This window comes from Triturus cristatus, chromosome 7 (assembly GCF_964204655.1).
Source record: "Triturus cristatus chromosome 7, aTriCri1.1, whole genome shotgun sequence".
In the NCBI taxonomy this organism is placed as follows: domain Eukaryota; kingdom Metazoa; phylum Chordata; class Amphibia; order Caudata; family Salamandridae; genus Triturus; species Triturus cristatus.
Genome location: NC_140590.1, coordinates 1,431,905,765 through 1,431,923,922, shown reverse-complemented (window position 1 = coordinate 1,431,923,922; position 18,158 = coordinate 1,431,905,765). Strand labels below are relative to the sequence as shown.

The window sequence follows — 18,158 nt, the reverse complement described above, 5'->3', positions numbered from 1 at the left end:
TGCCACGTGGGCAGAGAGGGGATCTGGGTAGTCATCCATTCTTCGAAGTGGGGTATTTGGGACATGTTGAAAGGGGCTAGGTGGAATCATAGGACCAGTGGTTAAAAATCATGAAATATTGAAAAGTTCCAGCAAAAAGCCAAAAATCAAGATTTTTATTGGAGATATGAACATTTTAATTGTAGAGGAAGCACTACATTTTTACAGCTGGGAAATTATTTTGCCTATGATGTGTGGGTGACAAGGCTGTGATGCTGCCTTGCTAGTATTTGGAAAAAGAGCAGATGTAACAGTGATGTGAGCAATCCACCTTGGACAGTCACTTCTCAAGAATGGGAGGAGGAAGCATCCGAGAAGGACTCCTCCCTCACCGTAGGTCCGGCCTAAGGCATATAAGAGAACACTCAATTACTGCCACCATTAATGTACTCTGGATACAAACTGCTCTGACCATCTGGGAAGAAGACCCGGCGACCAATTAAGCTTGCACAGCAGGACCGCGAGGCACCATATCCATGGCTAACGGTGAGTACTGAGCTGGGAGGCAAAGTTACTAAAGTGACAACAGCTAGTGCTAAGAGAGCAGAGTAGAGTATATGTATGGCCAAGAACAGAGATGCATTTGATACAATTCATAATAAAGTACCCCGCTATCCGCATGGTGAGATCCACGCCACACAAATACTAGAATTTTTTTTTTAAACTGTTGCTTATGGAAAAGGTTTCAATGCGTGTATGTGGTTATTGTTTCTAAAGGCAGGTGCCACACACCTTACAAAATCCCTTATTGTGTCCCCTCTGTTTGATTTTAAAACCACTTTTTAATAGATATGACATAAATTGTCGCAATGACGCACTTGCACTTTTGTTAAATATGGAACTTTTTGATATTGCATGTGCACTGGCAAAATTCTTGAAAACATGTCTGGATGAAATGTGCTCAGGTGGCAGGGGAATTGAGATTTGATTTTAAATAATGGTTGATTAGGTATTTGTTTGATTTATATTTAAATATAAGGTTTAATTCGCTTTTTAAATGAATGTATGTTTTAAAGACAGTGTCTAAACGTTAATAAAGTATGTATGTGTCCGCTCAAGGCATGGATCTAAAATTCCGCCTTCCTGTCTTGTGGTGCAACGGCATGATTGTACAAATAATTAGAGCTAATTATTTCTTCAAAGCATACCTCACGCGAAGCAAATCACGTGCCGGTGTCAAGCAGTCACTTCATAAAAAGTATGTAAAACTGGACCTGTGTGAGCCAATGCCACCCCAGACGGATTACGCGTCGTCTCTTTCGGAGTTTAAGCAGCTGCAAGGGAGTGAATTGCCGAAGAAGACGCGCTGGCACTATCTCGTGGAGTTGTCTCTTCAGCGACAGCACCGAAGTCCTTCTCGCGAGCGCCACCCTCTCTCGTCCTGTCCCTACCAGTTTCAGAGCCTGCAGTCTCAGCTCTCGTGCCACTCTATAGCTTCCGGGCTCATTACCTACATTCTTAGTCCCAGTACCATACTGTCTCTTCCAGTCTCAGGGTCTGCAGTCTCACCTCTCGAGACACCCTGTGAGCTCCAGTCAGCACCATCCTGTCTCCTAAAATCTCAGCGCCTGCAGTCTCACCTCTCGAGACACCCTCTCAGTTCCAGTATCAGCATTTTACATTGTATGTCCCGGCACCATCCTGTCTCTTCCAGTCTCAGCGCCTGCAGTCTCACCTCTCGATACTGTACACCTTGTCAGCTCCAGTCGGCACGATCTCGTCTCTATCAGTCTCAGCGCCTGCAGTCTCACATCTCGAGACACCTTGTCAGCTCTAGTCGGCACGATCTCGACTCTTACAGTCTCAGCGCTTGCAGGCTTACCTCTCGAGACACCCTGCCAGTTCCAGTCTCACTCTCACAAGTTACATTGTCGGCCACGGCAAAATCCTATCTCTTCCAGTCTCAGCGCCTGCAGACTCACCTCTCGAGACACCCTGTCAGCTCCAGTCAGCACCATCTCGTCGCTAGCGTCTGCAGTCTCAGCTCTCGTGACACCCTGTCAGTTGCAGTCTCAGCACTTACATTGTCAGTCCCGGCATCTCATCTGCATTCTCACCTCTCGAGACACCTTCTCTCTTTCTCGGCACTATACCGACCGACTCGTACAGTCTCAGCGCCCTCAGTCTCACCTCCCGAGACTCCCTGTCTCTCCGCTTACATGTCAGCCCGGCTCCATCCTGTCTCAGTCCCGGCACCTGTGCTCTCAATCCTCGTGCTACTGCTACCCTGTCTCTTCACACCTCAACACCTGTGTCCTCCTTAATCCTGGCATGGGCGCCATCCTGCCTACTGCAGCCACCACACCTTGTTATTGTCCCTGGCACTCTCCTTTACTCGGCACGCCTCCTCTCTCTCATCTTTGGTGTGGTCCTTTCAGACTCGCGATATTTTTTATTGATTCTAACCAGAACACCCTTTCTCCTATCAATTTCGTGTATTCCGGAGTTTTTAAAGCACCGTTTCTCATCTTTCGACACATTCAAGGCGCTTGCATTAACTCTGGAGAACAGGAACCCATCTCTGCTTACCTCAGGACGTTCACTCTCAGCATTAGGACCCTGTCTCTTTCACCCCTTAGCAAACACGCTCGATTTCTGGGATCTAGGTCCAGATGTATCAAAGGTCTTTACCCATTCCGTGTCCATGGGAAAATGTGTTCATACATATGGCCCTAGTCTCTTAGAAGCTCCGCTCCCGGACTGCTCGCTCTAGCGTGATCTACCTTCGAGTTTAAGAAAACAGTTCACCCTCCAGCTGTCGGACACGGTCTTAACTCAGTCCTGGCGCTCTGAACTGTGGGAAATTCCCTTTTTCGGGTCACTGCTTGGGTGCACTTTTACGTCTAAAATACTGCTCTTTTTCAGGCTCTTTAAGCGCTTGTATTCTAACCGCTAGGTAGGTGTTGCTTCCAGTGTCGGTGCGTGTGTGACTGCGCATTTGTGTCATTTGCAATCTTCAGTCCTTTAAATGGGCAGGAACCGTCAGGTACGGAGTATCTGCGTGTCTTTCATTTTAAAGGGAGAGTGCCCACACTTCTCAGGGGCAGTACATTTAATGGGGCAGTTCGAAACTTCCTAGAAGGATACAGTTACTCTGGATAGTAGGGGACCACAACAGCCCATCTGTATTTCCATTTAAAGCACTGGCAGTATTTGATTATTCTCCAAACATGCCTTCGCCCTTGCTATTATTGCACACCCCTCCCCCATACACCTTCCCGGTTTCATCTCTCAAGCACTATGGAGCAGATTTACAAGCCCCTTGTGCCAATTTTACGCCGCTGTTGCGTCACTTCTGTGATGCAGCGGCGTCGTAAACAATGCGCCACGATGCAACATATTTACAACGTCACGCATCTAGGGACATGCGTGATGTTGTAAAGCCCTGCGCTACATTATACCTGCATCAGGTATAATGTATGCAGGGTGGGCGTTCCGTCGCAAGAAAGCCCCGTAAAAGTGACGAAGTGAAATCTACAAGATTTCACGGAGTCACTTTTACGACGCCACTGCGTCAAAACCTTGCGCCTGCTTGAAGCAGGCATAAGGAGTGACGCAGCATGTTAGGAATAGGCATATTTGCGACACGACTCCAGCAATACGCTGCCCTTACGCCGACAAGATGCATCACGCATCTGTCTATCCTTGCGCCACGGTCCGCGCATCCGTGGCTGCGCAAGGCTACTTTTCCGTCACGCAAATTTACTGGCGCATCCCTGCTAATATGCAGGGATGCGCCAGTTCTTGTAAATCCGCCCATATGTCTTCACTATTGAGTGTGATACATGATCTTTGCACTCTGGGATACAGACTCGATCTGACCTCTCAATGGTGGGATCAAAGCAGTTGCCCTCTAATACAGACCCCGCATTGGTTAACATAGAAGCCAATGGAGAGCTGTTTCTTTGACTCTCATCCAGTTCGCGATCCAATAGCTATCTGCTCCTTCCTGTTATCGACATGCACACCCTGTAAAGCCTATGCTAGACACCCAGGGGCAGATTTCAAGCCCCTTGCGCTGCCGGTGCATCACTGTTGCGTGACGGACCGTGACGCAGCCTGCTGAGTGATATTTACAAGCACAGGTAAGGTCACCCTGCGTGACTTAACCTGTGCTTGTAAATATCACCCCTGTTCACGCAACACTTTGAGTGTTAGGGGCGTGACATGGGTGTTACTGTGGGTGTTCCCACGCAACACCCATGTCCACTGATGCATTTCCAAATTTATGACAAATCGTAAATCTGGAAATGCGTCAGAATGCTACGCCACCCTAGGGGTGGCGTAGCAAGGTGCAACGAGGAGAAATGTTTTCATTTCTCCTCGTTTTTCTCCCCTTTCAATGCGTGCTGCATTCTACAGCACACATTGGAAGAGGAAATCACCTCAATTGATTGTTTTTGTGCAGGAAGGTGCCCCTTCCTGCACAAAAACAATCTCCCCATGACGCAGGCATCCTTGAACCATGGTGCAAGGGTGCCTGCGCCAGCGCAGGGCAGCAGTTTGTGCGCCAGCGCAGGGGGAAGCACAGAGATGCGACATACTGTTGTAAATTTGTTGCATCCCTGTGCTTCGAAAATAACGCAGCGTGGTGCAGCAAAATGACTTGCGGCACCGCGCTGCGTTAGTCTCTTGTAGATCTGCCCCCCAGGTTCCAATATACTTGTTAACAATCGATTCTTCTAAACAGGAAGAAGGCAAGTCTATTTACTTCCGGTTCACAGAAAATCACGTGTGCCTTATTAAATACATGAAAAAAATGATTGATGGGATCCTCACCTGTGCACCTGTGACATCTCAGGGAGGGACCCTACGAGAAACTTACTCAGGGCGAGGAGAGCAAATAGAACTGTTAAATATTTGATCTGTTTAAGGAGGGACAACTGGGATTATGGCTGTCTAGTGTCGCGTGCTGCACTTATTTTTCGCGGGTTGTGTTTCCTCTAAGCCACCCTTCTATTTGAAGGAGAATATAATATGATTCTAAGAACAATATCAGACACACACTTGTGATAATATTAATACAGATTAGAGCTGCATTTCACTGATACAGTTTAGAAATGTGCATCATCACCTCTGGTCTTATAGTTTTCTTGATTTATTTTATAGACTTGACTAAGATGCTGGGCTGCTCCTGGAACATTTTGGCTTGTAAAATTAGGGGCATCGATAGATTTTCTTTTATATCATACAAAACAACAGAGATGTGTCTTCGATGACCTCCGACTCAAGATGGAATGACAGGGTGCTTTTTCTTTATTTTTTTATTTGGTGTTTTATACCATGTGAATCAGACCCATGTGTGTATCTTTAAAACTTTTAAGTTAAATATGAATACATTTACACAAAGGGATACAACGTGACAAAAGTCAGTGAGAAGGAACGTTCTGAAGTGGTATCAAAAGTGGAGGTCAGATCCATAAATTGTAAGCAATTACCAGTAGAGCATTGTTGAGCATGAAGGAAGAGATGCCTCAAGAAGGTAGAACCTGGCCCATTAAAGAAAAAGAGGGTCATTCAATCAAGTCTGAGAAAGCTTAATCTGGGTGAATGTAGCTTGATGCCCTTGTGTCCAGAACAAGCTGTTTCCATTAGTTGCATTACCCTGTACTGTTGGTGAAGTGAGTGGAGTAGAAGCTGTGAGTGGCTATTTGACTACCCAAACTGGATCTGCCGATATGTCACTGTGGGACAAATACTGGCACATTCAAGACCTGGGTGATTTGCTACCCCCTCCTCTTCCCCCACTTTTCTTTATTTTTCCTTAAAAGGGGTGTCCCCCGTGCCCATGATTTTTTTTCTTTATGGACAGGCAGTGCTTAGTTTGGAAAAAATTAAGTGCTGGATCCCGAGGTAGTGTTCACTGGTACCCCTTCACCACGCACAACCCACGTCACTTTTTAACAGCAGGTTTAAGCTCAAGTTTCATCATTTTTTTAAAGCTATATTCAATAGTCTAATGGTTCATTAATGGAGGTTACTTAAAAATACACACACAGCGCCACCATGTGGTGGATTCTTTTTTTTTTTTTTTTTTTTTTTATTGATGCAAGTAGATGTTACATAATACATTAGACAAAAACAAATATTATCAACAATTTAAACAAATGCTAAGTCTTCAAGAGGCACCAAAGCCCGGTAAGAACATATCAGAACATGGGACGAGGAGGCATTATTTACATACATTCGAAAATACAATACAATATACATCAAACTCTTGGTCTTCCAGCAATCCAGTCAGAGATTGGAGACCATATCTTTTTACCAATGTCCTGTTTTTTCCTCCCTTTCTGAGCATATAAAGAGATTTCAATGTTATATATAGCCAATAATCTAGATAACCATAGCTGGAAAGAAGGGGCATTTACATCTTTCCACCCTGAGGTGATTAATATCCGAAGTACTGCTACAGTTAAAAAGACCAAAGCTTCCTCTGATTTCCCAAGTTTTAAACTATTATCTAGACCCAATATCATCAACGAGGAAGACCATTCAACCCTTCGACCAAGCACCTCCGCCCAAAATTTCGCTATCTCTCCCTGGATAGCTAATAACGAGCTACAGTTATAAAACATATGCGTCAAGTCTGCTTGAGCCAAATTGCATCTGGGGCACCTGTCATCACTTTGAACCCCCCACCTAAAAAGCTTTGCTGGAGTGAAATATAAATCAAACAGGGTTTTGTAATGCTGGGCCCTCAAATTCGTAGAACGAAAGATTTTTTTATTTAAATAGAGTGCCTTATCGAGATCCACATCGGGGTTATCCAAAATCCGTACAAGAGTATTCTCCATTTTCTCAATATCGCTCTGTAAGGCATCCAGCAACGACAAGTAAATATTTTTAATTTTTATTTTTATACCCCCTGTTACCAACATATCAATCAGAGGAACTTTTAACCCTGTTGGCAATCTGATTCTTAAAGCTTTAATGACACTGGCCAGCTGAACATAGGAGAGCCAGTGACTTGAAGGGATGGCAGCTCTACTCTGAAGTGCTTCAAAGCCGATCAGCCCATCTGCCCCCACTATATCGCCTAATGTGCTAATTCCATGCTCCTGCCAGATCCGGATATTCCTCTCAAGACCTCTGCCCCGAAATAAGCTTGAATTACTAAGGTGCAAATACGCATGAATTTTGGGAATTTTACAAAAGCACGATATAGCTCTCCAGAGTCCCCATACTCCTTCCAGTATCTTAAAACGTGGCCTTTTATAATACCTCCGTTCAACCTCACACATCAGGAGACCATATGCCTTACTTCCAACTAGTAGCTCAAATATAGATTGTGGGGTCTGTAGATCATCTTGCCCAGAATCATTAGGTTGAGTAGGTTGAAAAAGAATAAACATTTCTGCCAGCAGACAGGACCAATGATACAATCTTAAGTTAGGTAAGGTAAGCCCCCCCCTGTCCCATGGGAGTGACAAAAGGTTGGTGGAGCGTCTAAGTTTCCCGTATTGCCAAACAAATCTAATGAATATTGACTCTAGCCACTTAATAGTTTTTTCTTCTACTAACAAAGGTATCGCTCGAAAGAGATATAAAATTTTTGGTAACATTGTCATCTTAAGAACATTGACCCTGCCTATCAATTAGAGATGTAAAACATCAATTCTTTTGAGATCCACTTCTATCATTTTCCCAAGTGGGATAAAATTCTCAGCTGTGATCTTATTAACCGCGGCATTAATTCTAACTCCCAGATAAATTGCTGAATCCACATATCTAGAGTCGGCTTTAACTATATTTGCTGAACAGATAATTTGGGTTTTAGACTCGTTTAGCAGATACCCCGACCTCATGCCAAATATATAAGCCATCTGCACCAAAACCCCAAGTGTCTGTTGTGGGTTTGTTGTAATCACAGCCAGATCATCGGCATATGCCATGATTTTGTTTTCAAATCCATTATGCATCACTGGTTCTATCCGGGTGCTGGCTAAGATCTTACGAATGAGAGGGTCAATATACAGAGCAAAGAGGATAGGGGAACAAGGACATCCTTGGCGCGTACCTCTCGTTATATAAATTTTCTCAGAACACTCACCCATGACCACAACCCGGGCAACTGGATTGCTATACATTGCCCGCAGAGCTGTAATACAATTCTTACCAAAGCCTCTACCGATTAAAATCCGCCATAAATAATTCCAACAGACACGGTCAAAGGCTTTCTCTGCATCGAGCAGGATCATGGCCATCTCTCCTCCCAATGCAGACTGAATATCAAATAAGGCTATTGCCCTCCTAATATGATCTGTGGTACCTCGCCCAGGTACAAATCCATGCTGCCAAGGGGAGACGAGATCACCAATGACCCTACCCAGTCTTTTAGCCCAAATTTTAGAATATAACTTCGTATCTGAGTTAATTAGCGAAATTGGGCGATAGGAACCCGGTTTATCCTTTGGTTTCCCTTTCTTATGGAACACCACTATGTTTGTTTCTTTCCATGATTCCGGGGCCACTCCCGTACCCATTACCCCGTTGAAAAGATCACTGAGAAGCGGGGTAATCTCTGCCTCAAAACATCGATAGACTTCTAAAGGTATTCCATCAGGGCCTGCTGCCTTGCCAACAGCTGACTCTTGCAGGGCTTCCGCTATATCCCTCCCAGAAATCCCCCTCTCTATCTCTTCTATTGCGGCATCCCCTAAACGAGGGCCATTATCAGCAATCTCCTCTGTCCCAGGTTCATTTGATATTGTTTCTGTGCATAATTTTTGATAAAAATTCTTAAAAACCTGGAGAATATCTGGAGGGTCTGAATATTCTATACCAAAAAAAAGTGGTGGATTCTAATAAATAAGTGTCTGTGTTTACAAATAAGTGCCGGTGCCCAGCACCAGAAAACACCAGCACAAATTTAGCACTGTGGACGGGGAGCTTCCCCATCCCACTGCTTTTCTCTTGCCACCCTGCCGTAGCATTTTGCCTCTCCTGCATATGCAGTGTTGTTGAATTATTTGGTGCGCCAAGAACACAGCACGAAAGGTGCATACCCCTAACTGGCACATCTCTCTACTGTTCTGTACAGTAACCATTTACCTTTATTTTGTACATTAACACAGTCATTGTGAGAAATTGGGTTGTTGGTTGAATGAGGGGGACCCCTGTTCAAGCAACAGCCCCAATCCCTGTCAGGGAAAACCACAAACGTCACTAAATTAACCTGTGCTTAACCCTCTTATAGCTTGGCACAAAAGCAGTCAGGCTTAAGTTAGATGCAATGTGTTCAGTATTTATGAAACACACAAACAGTAATGAAGTAAAAACACAAAACAAGAAATATCACCCACCAATTTAGAAAAAGACAGTACATTTTAATAAATTATTTGACCTCAAAATGACACAAATCAAATTGCTATAATAAAAGTTATGAATGTTTAAAGTTTATGGTAAAAACGAACACCGAAAATATCAAAGCACCAACATTTGATATCTAACCGTGCGACACCGAGTTAAAGTTGAAAAATATGGCAGACCACCATGGAGCGCAGGTCAGATACTAAAAGTGGACGAGGCCCATTCGGCGCTTACCTTTGGGCTTAAAAGAAATTCTGCAGGTAAGAGTGGATGGGGCGGTGGGGCTGGGTGGGGGTGTGGGACGGATTTTGACAGACAACGACGAGTGAAAATTAAATAATTAATTCATTTTCTCTCGTAGTCTGTCGAAATACCCCTGTCCCCCACCCCCGGTCCCCCCACCCCACCGCTCTTATCTGCATGGGCCGCTCTGGCTTCTCTGTATCCCCACCAGGTTTGAAAGGGATTGATTCTTCTTTCCATTGTGGAATGGAGTTACTCCGCCTTTTGCAGGATCTATTTCTGACCACGACATGATACAGTGAGGACACTCCACATCTTTGAGATATGTAAAATGATCTGCTACAGACGAGGTAAAGAAAAGCTTCACCACCTTAGAATATCAATTAGAATTTTTCCAAGAACGCATTTCATTTCCATGAATGGATATGGGTCTGTATTCGGAATTTGTATTCCTTATGCTCACAGGAATAATATTTTTACAGACACAGCCTATTTTAGTAGGCGAACAATTACTCCCAAACTGTTTTTCTTTCTGGCCTCCACTCCTACTGTTGGAAGGGATCACACCTTTTCAGGAAAAAGTGATGGCATTGTTTTTGTGTGCTGAGTTTAGAATAACATCCTGTAGCACAAGCACACAGCATGAAAATGCCCAATGCTTCTTGGACTGATGAGAATGACATGAGTGATGTCCCGGGTATTGCCAGAGTGTGAAAGACTAGACCGCTCACATCCATCTATTTACAAAGTAATTGTACTTAGCTACTCCTTGGTCCGTGACTAGTAAAATTGCATATGGCATCCCCAAATACACCACCAGCCCCTGCTCAGAATTATTTTCACAGGGTCACGTAATAAAGGAGATTTAAAAGAAAAAATCTCGTGCCACTCAAAGTGCAATAAATTGTAAAGTAGTAGAACCAGGAAAAGGCAGAGGTTACGCTCTATGAATGCAGCTGTGAGAGCAGACTTGATGGGTGTGTTGGTCTTTTTCTATTGTCACACTACTTTCAACTTTGTGTATCAATTTGCAAACTAGTAAGAAAAGAATTTGAACAATAGATGCGATCTTGAATTGTATGATAACCTCTCTATGATTTATCCCAGCATCTGATTAACTTCAGAACCAGTAACAAGTCCCAAAAAATATTAATTACTGGTTTTAAAAATGAAAGTATTAACCAGGTTTGAAAGCAAATGATATTTACATACCCAACTGCATTGCAAATATTATGGTGACCATCCTGTAAACTTGTCAGATATGCTGATGGTCAGTTATAGAAAGAAGGAGGTAAAGAATATACCATCTTTCCCATAAATGTATAGTAACCACATCTTCTCTTTTCGTTTTCAGCACTGGAATTCAAATCTGTCGACTTTCAAATCGGCACAAATGGCAAGGCCCACTCCACCTATGAAAATAACACCAAGCACCTGATCGTGAGAAGGGGACAAGCATTTACCATCTCCCTTCAGTTCAATAGAGGGCTCCAGGATGATGCGGATCAGCTCACCTTCATCATAGAGACTGGTAATTACTAAAAAAGGAATGTTGGCAATCTTTTCACTGGAATGCTGGGAACTCCTTTGAAGACAGAGGAGTGACAGAGGGCAAATAATGGCTGATATAGACCTTCTGCTCCAACATTCCAATATGTGTCTTTCTGTTTATTCTTGTTTAATTTGGCATGGTGTGCCCTCAGTGGGTGGAATGTTCTAATAGCATTGCGGCTCTTCTGTCTTAGCTTTACCAGTAATTAATTCCTTCTGCTTCATTGTCAGTGAGGCTCAGAATGAATATTTAATATTAGGAACAGCGTTCAGTAGCAGGCTATAATGATTTATTAGAACATTGAAATCTTGAGCGCTCCATTGAAGACAATGGAGTGCTCCGGGCTACTACTGGCCCGTAGAAGCCCAGAGAGCAACATTCCAAAGATTTTTCATTTCACAGCCGTTGCTGTGAACAGAAGCCTCTCGGAGCCTGAGGGGATTTAAACCCTCTCGGGCTCCGAGAGGCTTTTGTTGTTACAAATTAGAACATTCTGCCCTCTATGTTCTAATAGCCTTAGAGCCCTCCGTAGTGGGCTCTACCAGCCATTAAAGGTCCGCTCCCCACTACGTCGTCGGGCTCTAAGGCTTTATTAGAGTGCACGTGGAACTCAGGCACATCCACATTAGACACAGATAATCTCCTATACAGGCCCACAAATCAAAAAAGTACCTCTTCATCCTCTTCTACTCTGCTCTCCATAAAGCACACTTCACAGGTAGTTATAAACATCTAGAACTACAAGAATTTAGAGTCTTCCTGCAGAGTCGCACATCATTCATAACTTCATAATGTTGAAAATTTTGCAGGCTTTACACCACCTCAACAGCTGCAAGATTTCCTGCAAAACCTTTTCTTTTACATAGGCATTGTCTTTAAATACAGGTATTGCTTTTTTCCTATAGCAAATACCCATTTTTCTGTGTTTTATTTTAACTTAATGCAGTGTATGAAACTGGAAAAGCATAAAAAACCTTAATGGCCTAGGCAAAGGAGGGCAACTTTGCCCAAGGTAGGATTAATAACATATTCAGACACAGCAGAGATCATGCTTGTAGCCAGAATTTCTCACTTTTCTAACTGCAGTCTAAAATGTTCTAAGAGCTAAGGAAACCAGTGCTTAATTTGTGGAGCTTGGACCATGCGTGTGGCAAAGGAATCAGGATCTTTTTTTCATGATCAGACTTTGACCCAGAGGAAGAGAAAGAAAAGCAGAAAGAAGAGAAAAGGGAGGAGGAAAACAGTGGCAAAAGTAGAAAGCAATAATGAAAAAGAGTTTGCAAGAGTGCCTAGGGTGGTGAAAAAAAGAGGCACAGGGGGAAATCAAGACTAGGTTCTCTTGGTGTCTGGCAACAATGGCTTTCAGAAATATCCGCAGCAAGTTCTTCTTCAGAAAAACCTTTGGGTCCTGAACACATTAATTTTACTTACAAATTAAATACTGCAGCAAAACTTCTTGGGGCTCCAAGGATTCTTATGCCTTGACACAAGATGATGTAGAACCTCTCTGCAAACCTGTCTGAAGAACATTGTATTTCTAAATCCCCAGCTTTGTGGACAAGCAAGCATATTGGACACAAAAAAGATTGTGCCCTGCAGCAACACCAGACTTGCCAACATAAATAATGGCCTCATGTGTCACACAATATCGCCTCCCTTCACAGGGTCACTCAGTGAAGGTTCAATATCACATGGTGAAAGGGAAGGTGATCTGGAAATCCCTGTATTCGGTTGGTTTCCAGCTCCTCTTTGGAGTTTCTGAACAGTTGCTGTCCATTATGAGTTTTGAACACACCCCAAGATATGGGTGCCACCCTTAGCAAGATTTTGTGTTTTATGGGGGAGGGGGGATGGAGAAGTTGGAGTGTGAGGGAGCAAAGATGGGGTTTAGACAGTTCTCTGCAGAAAGACCTGCCCCTGCGAAGGCCAAGCCCCCTCCTCTAAGACACTGAATATTGTTTTGAAGTTGTTAGGTCTGAAACTCTCATGACAGAAATATCCACGTGGCTGAGCTAAAGAACCTCCTACAAGCAATGTCACTGCCGTACAAGGACCTTTTCACTCCCTCGCACTTACCAGAGTATTAAATAGACTTTAGACTTTTGCACTAACTTGCAAAAAGTTATTAAATCTGTAGTAATTAGCTGACAGAACTTTTCACACTACTTTGTTCACTTCTGATGCTCTATAAAATAAGACTCTAGGTAGCTCTGAATATACAGATCTAAACCTAGAATTATGTACCTTTCCAGCTTTAATCGGGTAATCGATCAGAAGATGTTCAGGGTGCGAGTGGTGGGATAGTGGTGCTGTTAGCAACAAGCATATGCACTTGCACTGCTGCACTCAGTGGTGTGTAGGCACAAATGCAGACGGCTGTTGTGCTGTAGAACATAGAACAGCTGCTGCCTGGGAATTCAGAATTGCAGGAGATGGTGGTACTCAGATTGGCTGCCATTAAGGTGAGGCATTTTCAGATCTGGTGTATCCTTCTGAAGCACAAATGCAAATAGGCACTAGTGGAACAAACATCCTTCAAAGAATGATTCATTCCTCAGTGACTAATCTAAGAAGAGGCCTCATGAGGCTGTCAAGGGGGAGGGCCTAGGTCAACCAGACCAATAACAGTTTAGATCACACTGTGAGTCTCACTGGTATGCTTTGTATATTTAATAGAGGGAACCTGAGCATCTCTACACTGACAGTTGCACTTGAAAGAACACAATTTAGAGCTCCACCCATGTTCATTTAATGAGCCTCTAAGTACAAGGTCCATTGCCTTTATGTGGTTGTTATTCACATCACATGTATCAAACAGGCACATCAGCTGGAAAACATGCATTTTTATAGTAAAATACAACTTCACCTAGAAGTATAAGCGTCCCACGGAGACCCAAAACACAAATCACACAGATTGTGCAAGATCTTTCGAACGAGCTAAGAATCATCAACATCAGTTGATATGGTACCATAATATTGTCAGCATATTGTCTGGCATATGTAGTTTGACCTAAATATCATTTGCAAACATATTTCCCCATTGGAGTTAATAATGTAAATATACACCCAATGGGACGATATTTTTGGGAACTAGGGGGCATATTTACTAATAAAGTGGCGAAGCGTGTCATGAAGCCTATAAGGCTAACAACACACTCCGTCACTTTAGAAACGCGCTGCACCATATTTACACAAATATGGTGCAGCCCTGTGTTTCTCCCAGCACTGGCACTAAATTTAGCTGCCTAGCTCCAACAGAGACTCCCTTGCACCATAGTTCAAGGGGGGCTGCGTTGCAGGGGAAGATTGTTTATGTGCAGGAAGGTCCCCCTTCTTGCACATGCACAATCTTTAAATGGTATTTTGTAACTTCTATGTGTGCTGCCCAATGCAGCACACACCGAAGTTGGAAAACAGCATTTTTTCTAAATAATTTTGTTTATATGCAGGAAGGGACGCCTTCCTGCAGATAAACAATCATTGGCGTTTTGCTGTTCCCTGTGTGCTGCACAGCACACACGAAAACAGCAAAAAGAAGGAGACAATAAACATTTCTCTCCGTTTCGCCAAGGTAAGATCAGGTTTTCCCTGGTCTTTATTTTGGCGCTGCTTCCTATTTACATCACCTGTGTAAATAGAGGGCAGCATTAGAATCAATGGGTGTTGCGGTGGAACGCCCGTCACAACACCCATTGCCCGCCTCTTACACGCTAAGTATAGTGTGAAAGGGGACCTTCTTTACAAGGCAGAGTTACGCCACGTGAAATGGCATAACGCTGCCTTGTAAATAAGCCCCTATCGCCAACTCAACGTCACTAAAAGTGACGGTTTATTTGGTGATGATGTTGATATGTATTTGTAAAGCGCAACAGCTACCCTAGAAGGATGTCCTAGCACTAATTGAGTTCAGTAAACGTATTCGACTAGCCAGGTTTGGGACTTAATATTATTCATGCAGATGATATTCTAACGTACAACCACAACAGTTAGCGCTTGGCAGTCAAAGAAACGATTCATAATAAGTAGCAGAGCAGCTACTGTGTAGTAGTTTTATTTTTCAATTCACATTTTATTAACTTTTCAAAGTTGCAAATATTCAAACTCTGTTCATTTGCATGAGATCCTTAACATCAATCACATAACAAAAATAAACAAGACATCACAAACAAACTGCTAAACAAATGTGAATATAACACAAGACAATGTTACAAAAAGAAATCATGCAAAATCGAATACATGACTGAGCAGGAGATCTGCCATTACCTGTTCACCAATTCAACACAGCTGCACTAGGTTCATCCCCATCTAGTCAAATTTTCATTCAGTGTTTGTCTCTTTAAAGCTTTAAACTCCATTGATTGGTGTCAACTCATATATTAAATTCACAATTCAGTGGTAAGTTTCTGAAAACATTTACCGTTTCTTAAGATCAGCATTCTTAAGAAAATTAGACTTCAAAGGAAAACTATTTTCGCACAATGTAACGAGCTTTTCAGATTCTCACATTCCTGTGATGGTTAAGGAATATCATTTCTAACTCCAGTAAAGTCAAACTAACCCTGTCAAAGGCCTTCTCTTAAAAGACAGATGTCAAATAACCTGTAAATCATATGCTACGTAATCCATCATCAACCTTTTGCAACTAAAAAGAAATGCACCTATTTTGCAACCATATCAGATTCAAGGAAGCCTCAGTCCTGAGTTTGTACTACAAATTTCTCCTTCTTTAGGTTGTTTCAGTTTCATATATATAAATGCTAAGTACAATAGAATACGCATGTACATAAACAATTGATAATTGGGAAGATAAACAGTTAAAATACATCAATAATGTATACAATTCCAATCTTATGCTAAGAGTAAAATATTCTTCTTCAAACTAACCCAGTTTTTCTCCCAAAGGATCTGGAAAAAAGACAAAGGCCCCACTCTCAAAACAGACACCAGCCAACAACTGGGGTGCAACTGTGAAAAGCAACAAAGGCAATTCCCTGGAAGTCTCTTTGTTCACACCAGCCACTGCCATCATCGGATGGTACACTTTGTCACTTGAGATCACCAGCAATAATAAGGATTCTTCTGAGGAGCTTGGGGACTTCATCTTGCTCTTCAATCCTTGGTGTTCAGGTAGAACATAATTCATCATGGTTTTGAGTAAAATGTGGGCATAGATAAAATGAATAACATAACATATTCTGCTGCAGTCACAAAGAACTAGGGTCTATGTCATAAGAGTAGAAAAAATTGAAAATTAGTTTGAAGCGCATTTATGTGGAAGATTGGTTCTCCGACTATGAATGTGGAAGGGTGGTTCAGGATGTATGAATGAGGAGAATGGTTATCCTTTCATGAATCTGGATGACTGGTTCTGTCTCCAATAAAGTGGAAGAATGGTTCTGTGTCCACCAGTGGAGTGAAGTTGTTCCATGACCATGAACATTAAAGATTGGCTCTCAATATAGGAATGTGGAATAATGTTTCTGAATGAAGAAGTTTGGTTCTTCAAGACGAATGAGGGAGAATGGTTATGTTTTCCTGAATCTGACTAAATGGTTCTGTGTCCATGATTCTGGAAGAATGGTTGTCTGTCGATAGATGAGGGAGAACACCAACTTTTTATGAATCTGGATGAATATATCTAAGTTCATGAAAGTGGAAGAATGGTTCTGTATTTGCAAATTAAGACAAATGATTTTGGTCCATCAATGTGGGGGAATGGTACCATGTTCGAGAATCAAAGATTTTTTTTTTGCATCCATGAATTTAGAAGAATGGTTCTGTGTCTAGGAACATGAAAAGATTGTTTAATGCCCATGTCTGAGAAAAAACAATGACACTCCAGAACACCAAGATCAGGGTTCCCACTCCAGTATGTGGGTGATTGAATTTAGACTCCAAAGTAGATGACTCGCACTGCATTACGCTAGCGATTGGGTTTAGACATCAGCACCCTCAGTGGCAGGATCACATCCTAACATTTAAATATAGCAAGTCAACATATTTATGAAGAAAAAATAACACAGTGTCCATGGATGCAATGTATTGATGAGCAGCTACTCACTTCTGGGTTTGAATTTCCCTCAGATGATGATGTCTTTCTGAACAATGAAGCTCAGCGGTCTGAATATGTCCTGAACGAAAATGGTACCTTGTTCACTGGGCACTCAGAGTATATCACTGGTCGCACGTGGATCTTCGGACAGGTAAGGTGCCATTTACAGAATGTTATGATTGACTTCTTTTCAACCACTCATTTGCCTGGCATTCCAATTGTACTGTCAGAATTTGAAAGTATAAATTATGGGTTTCTGTGATGGTAATAGAAAAAGTCACCGATAATCATATCACATGGATATATGTAAGGTGTGCCAACAATGCTGGATCTATGACAGATTTTGAAGGGTTAGTTCTGACAATGCAAATGAGTGCAATTGAGTTTCTCTGACTGTGAATGTATCCGTTGTTGCCATCCTGAAATTCTGGCATGGATGCAGTCATTCTGAACCTGCGTCTCACACCTCTGATATGTGAAAACAGTGCACTACCCTAGCTTCTAATACGTAACTTGCAGAAAGGGTTTGTTTGTTGCAAAAGTGATTGGAGGTGAGTTTTGAAAGAAGCATTTCAAAATTTCTAGCTGCATACATGAATGTAAGGTTACCCTATAATAAGCTAAGAAAGAGGCCCAGGAGTATGCACTAACTAGTCCAGCTTCCAGGTCTCAACCTGATGTACAGTGCATCAGTTTCATGGTGGAAATGGAAAGCTCTAAGTTCAGCTTGATTTCCTGGTTAGAAAGGCTTGGGACTGGAATTATTTAATTCAGTGATAAAATATTTGATTTTGCAGCAACGCTCCTCATTGTGGTCCATTGACACAGCATCTGGTCTGTGGGATCGTTTTCATGACTATACACATTTCTTTGACTATCTGATTTGAAATGTGGCCCAGGGAGCTGTGAGACACAATGATTCAGTGATACAGGATGCCACAGAATTGGAAGCCTGTTCTTTGA

At 42.6% G+C, this 18,158-nt stretch overlaps 1 protein-coding gene across 2 annotated transcripts in view; it reads left to right on the top strand.

Annotated features, from left to right (window-relative positions):
• The first annotated feature begins 422 nt into the window (after positions 1-422).
• The window catches only part of LOC146812155 (protein-glutamine gamma-glutamyltransferase 5-like), a 32,410-nt gene continuing 14,674 nt past the window's right edge, over positions 423-18,158 (top strand). Inside the window, exons 1-4 of one of the 2 annotated variants that reach the window (XM_085619166.1) lie at positions 423-525; positions 10,946-11,122; positions 16,046-16,270; positions 17,228-17,346. In XM_085619166.1, the coding sequence (XP_085475292.1) occupies positions 516-525; positions 10,946-11,122; positions 16,046-16,270; positions 17,228-17,346 (531 nt within the window). In that variant the 5' untranslated portion in view covers positions 423-515. The remainder of the gene's footprint in view (positions 526-10,945; positions 11,123-16,045; positions 16,271-17,227; positions 17,347-18,158) is intronic. The other variant, XM_085619167.1, reaches the window with a different exon arrangement.